The sequence below is a fragment of the Hippoglossus hippoglossus genome, chromosome 15 (genome assembly GCF_009819705.1).
Source record: "Hippoglossus hippoglossus isolate fHipHip1 chromosome 15, fHipHip1.pri, whole genome shotgun sequence".
NCBI lineage: Eukaryota > Metazoa > Chordata > Actinopteri > Pleuronectiformes > Pleuronectidae > Hippoglossus > Hippoglossus hippoglossus.
In genome coordinates, this window is record NC_047165.1 from 16806841 (window position 1) to 16818001 (window position 11161).

The 11161-nt window shown below is 42.1% G+C and overlaps 1 protein-coding gene across 1 annotated transcript; it reads right to left on the bottom strand.

Annotated features, from left to right (window-relative positions):
* Positions 1–251: 251 nt before the first annotated feature.
* Positions 252–10119, bottom strand: b3galnt2 (beta-1,3-N-acetylgalactosaminyltransferase 2). The gene is made up of 12 exons (XM_034609219.1): positions 9837–10119; positions 9109–9235; positions 8629–8729; positions 5786–5985; positions 5473–5568; positions 4183–4290; positions 4018–4096; positions 3347–3530; positions 2888–3013; positions 2563–2722; positions 2413–2469; positions 252–1371 (listed from the first exon to the last, which is right to left on the bottom strand). The coding sequence occupies exons 1-12, from the start codon at positions 9943–9945 to the stop codon at positions 1234–1236; spliced, it is 1485 nt and encodes a 494-aa protein (XP_034465110.1). The 5' UTR covers positions 9946–10119; the 3' UTR covers positions 252–1233.
* Between the last annotated feature and the right edge of the window lie 1042 nt (positions 10120–11161).

Below are 11161 nucleotides of genomic sequence, written 5' to 3' on the forward strand. Positions count from 1 at the left end.
TGATACAAATACTGGCAGTATGCTACAGCTTAATGTGTTTTAATGCATTCTGAAGCTGCCAATGGTTCATGACGTTGGTATTTTGTTAATATTAAAAAGGTATTTTTCAACCTGGGCCCTATGTCTTTAAATGTGGGTGTGTGAATGAATGGTACAGTGGTGCTGTTTAAATAATTTGGTGATAATGATCAAGTAATCCCCTTACAGCGTTCATTTGGGGTCTTTTCTTACCTGCTTGGACCATTAAAAAAAAGCAATTTTTTTACAGTTTTTATCTGCTCTGTCAGTAATTTACTGCTCCTCTCTGTGTCTCTATCATTCGTGCTGTGCACCACCAACTAAATCGGGACAAACTTGATCACTATAAGCGGTTTCCATTGTACTTACAGACACTTTAGGAATTGGTCTAGTGGACTGCCTACGCTAGCAGCCTCGACATGAAGGCAGTGACTACAATGTAATCTTATTGGGCTACTCCAACAATCCATGAAATGTCCACTTAAAATTAATTTTATTCACGAATAATGGGCTAAAGTTGTTATTCTGGGTCTTTGCTAAGAGTCTGGCAACATCACAAACGTCTAGCTCGACGAGAAGTCTTACTCTCAAGTCTCGGGAGACTTGGCTTGTTGCAGGAAGATTAAAGCAGAAACTTGAGTTGGAGAGAGGAGTTGGGTTTTACTGAGAGAAACTATTATGGCTGATTCTTTTTCTGCTTTTTCTGAAGCATTTGACTCCGATGGTCGTCCCTACTTGTTTGAGACAAAGTATACAAACAAAGACTTCCCACAAATTGAAGGTTGAACGAGAAGAGAGAGAGGAAACAAGCAGAGGAGGGACAACGAGCTGCTGCAGCGAGACCTCTAGTTGAGCGAAAGTGGGCAATTGTTTCCCCATAAGATTAGATTGTGGCCACTGCCGCCGTGATCCACTGGACTGATTCCAAAGCACCATTCATTTACAGACCCACATATAGAAACATAGGGCCCAGGTTGAAAAATACCAGATTTCCCCTCTAAGAACCTGCAATGGAACATTTTAAAGATATTTTTCCAACAGAAAATCACATATTTGAAAAAATATATACATCTAGTTTCAATCATGTGACAATATTGATAAAACTCTGAAACGTTTCAGTCGGGTTTGAAGGAAACCACAGAAAATGAACTGACAACCAGTGTTGAGTGCATTTTTACCCACAGTGCCACATGGTGCGTGTGGTGTAAGCCAGATTTAGTGGCCCCAGGGACAACCGCAGGGGTCTCCGCAGGCCCTCTTCCTGTCCCAGAGGATGTGCAGCTCCTCAGCTGTGTGTTGGGGGGACGACAGCATGTCCAGGTAGCACTCCTTCTCACACAGCCAGCTGGGGTCCTGACAACAGCACAAGAGGGGTGACTGTGTTAACAAGGACGCACTGATCTGGTTATTAGTCATACGTTGGTTCAGGTCTTGAAATTGAGAGCATTCACCGTCGATTCACTCTCGCTGAACTACATGTTGCCAAAATTAAACCAGTGAACACAACTATCCTGTTGAACAGTTACTGTGTTTTCACAGCCTCCGCTGGTAAACCTAAGACTGTGGAGGTTTTAGTTGACACGTGTTCATACATGATGAGCAGTCATATGTGATACTGATGGTGAAGCTATGCTAGAAGGGTAGAGAACTATACAGTTTTGAGCAAATAGCCGAAGGGTTGTCAGTTCACAACGTGAAAGAGTGAAATGCTAAGAGGAAAATGATGGTAATGTCACTTTCCAGTCCTTCTTGTATCATATTCACTATTCAACGGTCTTATAATTAAATGGTTGTATTGACACATTGAACCCAATGTATATCCCTCCTTATTTAATGATGACGGGTTCATGATTAAGTTTCTCAATTACAGGTAAACTAACTGTACATAAGGTTGGCTTATCTCTTATTGCTAGTCATAGACAAGTCATCCATTATCAGCAGGTCCCTTGTATGAACTTGGACAAAAAATGAAAACCTTTTCAACACATAAAAATGAAACGAGCACAGCCTCTAACTAACAGTGAGTTCAATTTCAAACTAAATACACAATGAAGTTTATGTAGGCAGTCTTTACTAAGGGCTACAATTAAAATGACTGGAAAAAGGAAGCCTGGAACCCTTATTTATCATTTCACATTTTTGGTGCGTATTATTCTATGGCTGAATTTGATCTAGTGAAGCACACATGACTAAATCGTTGCAAATTAAGTTAGTAAAACTATTGTTTCTAATGTCTCCTTTTCCTGACCTTTGACTGTCTTATTGATCTGGACTTTACTGTAGATCCCTGACAAACTTATCTTAAAGTTATCTTTTGTAAATACAATGTTGTCAATAAACCAACTCATGATGCTTCACCGGCGCAGACAGATCTGGATATCATTCCTCTATCACCTGATATTTCTGTGGTCCAACGGCTGCCATCCATATCCCCATGCTCACGTCTTCTCCCTGTAACGAGACATCCAGGACACATTGCTTACATTATATTCATCACTGTCTGCCCATTATTTCCCCAGTCGAGCTTGGTGCTTGCTACTCCACCTGGTAGGCCTTGAGCTTCTGTGCGTTACTGGCGAGCCACTGGACTAGGTCGCGAGAGACCACGTAGCCTGAGCCGCAGGCGAACGCCGGGTAGGCCGGACTAGCGTACTCCAGCTCCTGCCACTTCCCAATACGATCCACTGCCCAGCTCTGCCTGAAACTAGGTCAGGATGGTAGATACATTATCATCATATCCCATCTCCTTTTCAACTCACACTTGTCCATGCAAACACATTTAAGTTGCAAACACAAGTGGACTAGAATCACAAGCAAAATCAAAACATCAAAACACTTTCAACAGGATAGGACACAAAATAGTACTTACTTTCCCCACCAGAAATTGCTGCGCTTGAGACCCTTGTGGTCAATCTTCATTAACACTGAGTCGACGTCGATGTAACAATCATCATCCGTCTTCAGCAGCAGATTAAAGTCAGCGTTTCCTACAGACCTGACAGAGGAAATTTGCAACCTTAATTAAAGCTCACCTCTGATATTTTCTTTTGCAATATCCCAGAGTGGATTTATTTTCAAATACCACTGAGAGTGAAGGGCAAGAGGTCCTGCAACTAAATACAACACTTGCCGAATCGAAGATTAAGACCGCTCGGAGTGTGTTGCTACATGATGACTCACAACTACTTTCACCCTGAGTGACTGCAATTGTGATTCTAACAACGGGATGTTTCGAGGCGACGACACACTTTCATTTCAGGTTGCTGATTTCCTCAGAGGGCGCGGGCAATTTGGAGACAGAGAATCAAGTCATTAGCACTTGGCATACCATTTATAGAACTGAAGCAGTTTGGAAGGCACGTTCCTGTAGGTGTCAACTACGTCCACGAAAACCATGTCGCCGTGCCTCAGGCTCTCCCGCTGCAAGGTGGCGTCCTCCTGCCTCAGCCTGGAGGCGTGCTGCTCGATCCTGGCTGGGCGACCCCGCAGGAGCCCCGACAGACCGTCTCCATCTGACACACAGGTGGTGGTGGGGGGTGCAGAGAGGAACATGAGGGGGGGGGGGGGGTGATGACAGGCTCTTTTGAGGGATAATAAATCACTGGCTGGCAAAACAATGTGATAAAATTATAACAGTTTACAGAACGGATCATTAGTTCTGTTTACAGAGATATTGAACGGGGGGAATTTAATCTTCTTTTCACCAAAATGGCTACAAATCCATTCTCGGATAAACTCAAATGCAAACATGAGCGGGAGGTAAAATCAATAATGTAACACAACAGGGAGGAAAAACAACATGTTATTTCCTATTTGACACGTTCCTATGCAAGAGCCCTGAGGCGAAAAGGAGCTAATCTCATAACCTGCCAGAGTGAACGATGATTTTAGGAATTTTTAAAGAGCGAATCCTTTACAACTGTCGGCTCAGAGTGATTTTGATCAAACTGTTTTCATGTAGTTTCACAAGTTCAGAATGAGTTCTGTTGCTGAACAAACCGTAGATAGTAAATGTGAACCCTCCCGCCAAACCAGGGAACCCAAGAGCGCTTCTATGAGGCAATATGCCTTCTGCGATCTGCAATGCAGAGAAAAAAATAATTAACTTCAAAACTTGAAATAATATTTTCTTTATACATTTATTTTTGACACATGGACACGTACGGAGGAGATCTTGAGGACGCCTCCTCCATCATTGAGCTGCACGGAGGAGTTGACCGTTGTCAATCCAGAAGAGTCCAGACTCTCCCAAACCAACGTCCCTTCAAAACCCTGGGCGAAGAACAGTCATTTCATTTGTTGCACATGTAGCCTGGTGTTGTTTTGTCTCACGTTACAAAACTTACATTATACCTGAGTTTGAAATTGCATTATGTATTTTATTTCTGTTTCTTATAATTACCTAGGAGTACAAAAACTATACATAGTAATATGTATAATAACTTTTCTATGGAAGGACTGCTGCTTTGAATACAACCTGCAGAAAATAAGATTTTAACAGCTCAAGAATGTCTTGTCTTTGGAGGGTGTTGGTTATTAGACTTCCACTCATGATCTCATTGGGCCTCATTCACCAACTGTTCTTAAGAAGAAATTTATTCTTAAAGCCCACTTGTGCAGCTTTTACGAAGATTCTGACATTCACCAATGTTTTCTTATCTGGAATTTGTTCTTATGCAAGAACAGAATCTACTCACACTGAAGAGCACTCATACGCACACTTGACAACTTAATTATGCTTGTGTAAAATAATCAGTTATTCCACTTCCTTTTCTTTCCCCTCTCTCTTCTTTGTTTGAAAATATATATTTTTTACTTCAAATATGCGACTTTCTCCCATAAAGCTTTTACTGAACGTGTAACTGTATCCCCTGTATCGTTTTTTGTGGTATTTTATGTCCACTGCTGAAACTACAAAATACAACTTTACGGTTTGAGTCAGGTGCGGCACCTTCTATAGATTTTCGTTCATTCATTCCTAGCAGCTCTTAAATGATCTTTTCAGTTTCTGTGATTTTGAACATAGACTGTACGGTGTGCACACATCACTGAAGTCCCATGCCCTTTTATGGGCATTGGTGGGGCGTTTACCTATGCTAATTAGGAAATACTGGCTCGCACGTTCAACTTACAAAGACATGGCATTCATCAATATAAGAACACAGATGCACAGACTTGAAACGGCGTCATTTACACCATGGTTTTAGTCTAAATGTCCGCTGTTATCCTCTTCCTAGTTAATGCAACGCTGTTTAGCCCTGAAACTCCAAAAATGTTTTGTGGACACTTCACCCACCCCTCCATCGGCATAGTGGTGAGTAGATAAAAGTTATTTTTCATTTTTGGGTGAACAATCCCGTGAACTAAGAACAAATTGAGAAAAAATTCTTAAGAGGGTATGGGTGAATGAAGCCCAGTGTCTCTACAGTCATGAAAAGTGTATGTGAAACTGACCTTAGGCAAGATGAACTGCTCCACCGGTTTGTACCAAACTCCGTTCACCATGGTCCCTGTGCTGATGGCACTGAAGCGAGCAGTAACAACAGCCTCCTGCAAAAAAGTTGTTATACATAAAGAATTCTCAAACAACATTTAGTTTTTTTTTTGCCTCAGTGTAAATTTGCATGAATACCACACTACAGACTATAATTTCATTGGCAGTAAACAGTAGCAGCAGAAACAGTTGCCCTCAGGCTGTGTATCCAACAGGCTCCACAGAAAAACAGCATAACAGATACATTATGCTTAAAGGTCCAGGCCCTGTTACCTCCTGGTCCAGCTGGAGAAGCTTCACCGTTATGTTGCTCTGAAGCTCAGGCTCGGTCCCTCTGGGAAACAGCCCCAACCTGGTGATCACCACCGGGTGCAGAACCTTGAAATCCAGGGCAATGGCCGACACGTCGGACGGGGCGAGCACGGAGGGGTCTGCCACGGTCACGATCTCGATCTCAGCATCCTGTCCTGTGACTGGTACGGGAGGGAGGGCAGACAGTCACTGCACGAGCACAGGTGGAATTTATTAGGATCCTAACATGCTGACCGTCTCTTTTCAGTGATGAGGACCGCAGAGAGGGAGCATGTTCAGAGAAGAAGGTAAAGCAACACCATCAGCACTTTGAGGAGCTGCTTCTTGGGATGGTTGTCTTTAAAGCGAGCATCTGCTCGTGAGTGTGATTTCTTAATTACAAAAGAGCAGTTTATTACCCAGGAGATCAATGAAAAGATCAAAGCTGTTAAAAGCAGGCTTTTACTTTATATATGTTCGACACAACTTCTACTGCCTGCTCCAAAATAAAAGACAGTTAGAGGCAACCAATCACGGTCAAAGAAAGAGCGGCCGTTCATCAAAGAAAATGTTTCTCACACTGACAGAGTTAAATGCAGCTGCAGAATTTTCCCAGTGTGTGAAGATATATTTAATATTCCTGTGCTGACTCAATACAAATGCTTTGTTTGTGCAAACTTGCCAAAGCAAATAAAAACAGTGCTTCTCTTGGCTCCCTTCAGTAGGTTTATTTAGAAAGAAAATCAATAAATCATCAACAAAAAAAATAATGCTCTTTAGTATTCTACATCAATTACATTTCATATTATCCCTTTATTTTGTTGGTCAATAAAATATCAGAAATACAGAAACATTTAATTCCGTAGATTCCAAGATTAAGTCTTTAAATAGCTTATTTTGCAACAGTCCATTAATCACATAAATTCAATGTATTACAAGAGGGGTAGAAAAACTGCAAATATCACCATGAGATGGTGGAAACAGGGATTTTTTTTGCATTTTTGCTACAAAAAAGGAAATTGTTAGTACGATAGTCACAGTCACAGACTGTATATAAAGATGGACAACACATATCTACTTGCTCCCACTATCCAGAAATGAAGCCAGAATATCCCTATATCTATATATAATACTGTATATATATATATATATATATATAGAGCCTGAGTAGCAAGGCGCCACTGTCAGTCTCAGCTGTCAATCAGGATGTTTCACCAGTTTTTATAACATCAAATAACTTGTAAAACGTACAACATGTATCTTTGGCCGATCTGGGTCTCTCAATCACAACAATAACAAGAGACCTAATTTGATGACAACAAGAGGCAGTGTGGGATCATGGGAGTTGTTGTCTTCACCACCACTGCAGATGAAAATCTACCTGACAGGACTCAGGCACAAATTATGTTCATTTAAGTTATATTCATGCTCCACAGCAAACGGCGATGAGTAATTTGTGAACAACACAAACAGTGGAAGGAAAAAAACGCAGACTGGATAACTGGCTAACAGTGTGGTTTTCCATTGTCATGCGTTGTTTGTTATAGCAGAGACGGGAAAAACCACGACAAAAGCAGATATTACGATATGCTATTAAAAAGCGACCAAGATGACCTTTAATAAACTGGATTTTTTTTGGGGGGGGGGGGGTTGAACGATGTTACAAAATTGACAAAATTGAACAATTACACACAAGTAAACAAATGCATAACATAGGTCTAATTTCTTTTAGACATTTTAATAAATACTTTTTACACATTACTTCTTTCAACCCAAACTTACAGAGAATGACATGCATCAGCATTATAAGAACTACCTAAAATGACAGAAACCATCTTTCAGAAAATATTTATTCGACTAGTTTGGCTCATGTCCCATCCATATACTGCACCTATACTGCAGCCAGCCACCAGGGGGAAATAGAGACTCTTTGGCTTCATTTGTGGGGAGTTTGACTCTTTCACTTATGTTGGGAGCAGATCACTATAACAGAGTCTAAGATGCTAATTAGCATTCACCTTATTTTAAGCCCAGATCCCCCAAAAGAGATCCCTTTGATGAAGGCAGCGGAAAGAAAGATATTTCAGCAACAATCATATGTCTGCTCAGGCGCGTGCGTCAGGTAACCAACTGTGTTAAAAAGCAACAGTGGCTTTCTTCCCCTCTTCCTCTTCCAATCACAGCGAGCACCTCGCACCAAAGCTCCCGCCCCTCCACCTCCCATTCTCAAGCAAATCACGTCAACACTTAAAACCATTTACACGCCAGAGAGCAGAAAAAGGGGCTGGAAAAAAATAAAACATCACCATGACCCTAAAGACCGTTGCCTATTCTGAAGAGCAGAAATTTTGTTCTTTTATACGTGAAAGCAGCAGACAGTGAAAGACTGCTCAGGGAAACAAGTAGTGAAATATCTGAATTGGACCAGCTCTATGAACGTGAGAGACACGATAATTCACTGCAGACATTCTATCTGACAGTGAGTCTCTTCAATTATTATATATACTGTCAGTGCTTCATACAGCTTCACTCTTCGAGCTTTAGTTTGCTGTTCAAGTCAGCTGCGTCGACTGTCAGACATTTCTGCTTTGGCCTTGGGTGAGGAAAGGAAAAGAAGGGTGTCCTTGAGCTCTGGGGGAACGTGAACAAAGGTGTTTTACTTCTTTTCTAAAGAAGCATTCTTTTAATTCTTTCAGCTCATCTCCAAGGCTTTTCTGCCTCAGCTCAACAATTGCAGATGCAAGCAACAGATTGCACATAGAATTTCTCTCTGTATTTTAGCTGCAGATCTCCACCAATTAAAGGTATGTTATTTTTTTGGGTACCTGGCTCGGTGAAGTTCAGGATGGAGCAGGAGTACGGATCCTCTCTGTCCTCCTCTGGAATGGGACACCCATGTTTGCCCACGATAAATTTCACCCCCACTCTGAAAAACAAAGCACAAAACCCACCACGTTGTTGCAGTCACCTGTTTTTTTGTGTGCACGATATTAGGCAACAAGATATCAAAAGCTTGTCCATCTATCCACCCTCCGTTGCCATGGTTACAGGGGGGTTGCTTAAAGGCCATCGCACCTTATCTGTGCTTCGATCACTGAATGAAAAGGAAATGGACCAAAAGGAAGAATGACAGAGAGGACGGTGTTGGGCACTAGTCAGGTGAGGCAACAAAGGATTGATGGGGCGGTCGCTTATTTGTTGGCGGCTGCAGGGTTTATTCCCCCTGTGTGAATCTGACCTGGGAGAAGCAAAGACAGAAAGAGAAAAGGGAAACAGAAGTGAAGTTGGAGATCCAGCCTACAGACCTGTGCTGGAAGTGGGGGTGATGCCGGATGTAGCCCAGCCACGTCTCCCTTATCGCTTGTCGCAGTTCATAATGGTGTCTCGCTGACAGCACTCCCACCAGAACTTCATAGTAAGGTAAGGCTTCATCTGTAAAGAAGGAAAAATACATCCTGAAATATTCATGTTCTCTGAGAGAAAACTTCCCACAAACAACAGGAAGCAGCCAACAGTGATGCTGGGGTGAAATATGACCAGCAACCTACAGTGGGTGACAATGATGAGGCATCAACCAGAGATCATTAATAAAATAAAAATCTTGATGTGTGTCCCCGAGCCCTGATTCTGACAGCACTCTCCTCTCAGATTTACTTTGCACCGACTGTGATGCATCCCATAATTCACATGATGGAAATAAATGTCTCCATGCATCAAATGGTGGTTAAAGTATATATTCCTCGGATAATATGTGATAATCCTCCGTAGATGGTCAGCTCGCTTCAGCCCGTGTTTCCAGACATTAGACTGTCCCAGCAACGCCCAACGTTTCTGAACTGTTATAATCACACCAAAACACACATACACATGTAAACGAACACACACACACAAGCCTCAACTACCTGTTCCCGCACAAACTAACACGCGCAGCGGACACAGCGGGGCGGTGAAAGCAAAGTTAGCCGCCCGGCTGTGGAAAAGTTGCGCGGCTTCTCGCGGAGGGTGAACACCGGCGGTGGGAGAAACAAAGTACCCGAGAGTGTGTTGTTGTCCAGCGGCGCGGAGGAGGGTCGTTGTGCCAACCACAAGTGCACCAGGACGGCGACAGCACAGGGCAGCAGAAAGAGCGCTAGCCTCCGCATGGACGGAGCCCTTCATTCAGCCGGAGCAGCCTCTCAGCGGTGGCGGCGCGGAGCCTCTTCGGAGCCGCACGGAGCTGCGGTGTGAGCCGCTCTGCGAGTGCGCCTCATCTCAGCTGCTGCTGCTCCTCCGCCGACATCTCACCGCCGCCTCATGTGTGCCTCCGCCGCTCCGACAGCCCGGCCAATGGGAGGCGAGGAGCCCTGTCGCGGTGCACCCTGGGAGATGGCGTTCATCGCCACCTCTCGAGTCAATCAAATACAGCATGAGCCAGAGACATACACGCGGTGGTGTTTTATCATGGGAGGTATTTCATATTAAACAATAGTTGATTATTATTATAATTATTTATTTATTTATTTTTGGTACAAATTGTATTCTCTGATATGCTAGCTAAAGTAGTACAAAAAAGAAAGAAGATATGTATGTATATTTGAACACAACTAAACATTTTTTTCATATAATTATTATATTATATCATACCATATTATATTATATTATCATTTGTGGTTGTAATAGTGGTAGCAGTAGTAGTAATACGATATTTCATTAATGTTAAGCTTTTAACAATGCTGAAACATGCTTTGCATAGGTCAAAAACAAAGAAAGCAAATAAAAGCAAATAGCTGTAAATATAAAATACACATCATTATCACACATGTATCACTACTGCAGAAGCATTCATTTACATTTCATTAATTTACGTATCATTATTGTAATTTTGCAAGATAATGTAGTTTTTATCTCCTCTCACACCATATTAATTAAACAGAAGGGTATAGTACACCGAATAGATAATTGTCTTTTCTGTTGCCATGTTTATCACACATTAAGTATGAGTAGGTATGAGTATTCTTTTATTTAAATGAAGTGAAACAAAGATTGAAAATAAGATCCAGGTGATGTGTAAAAGCTTTAAGATTTGGGAATATTAAAGCAGGTCCTCATTGCTGCACATGAATGATTTAAGCGGAATCTATTGTGCATGGAGAGGGACGCTTGACGACTATTTCTTCTGACTCTGAGAGCACCAGTGGTTCTCCATGAGAGGACGAGACGGCCACGCCATCAAGAGCGCCAGCTGCCACACTCGTAAACATTTCATTTGTATTGATTTTAATGGAGTTCCATTGTTGCATCATTGTTATTTTAGAGACCTTACCGTCCCATTCCAGGGGAAAATAATAAAGTAATGGAAAACCCTGGCATGCAACTGCA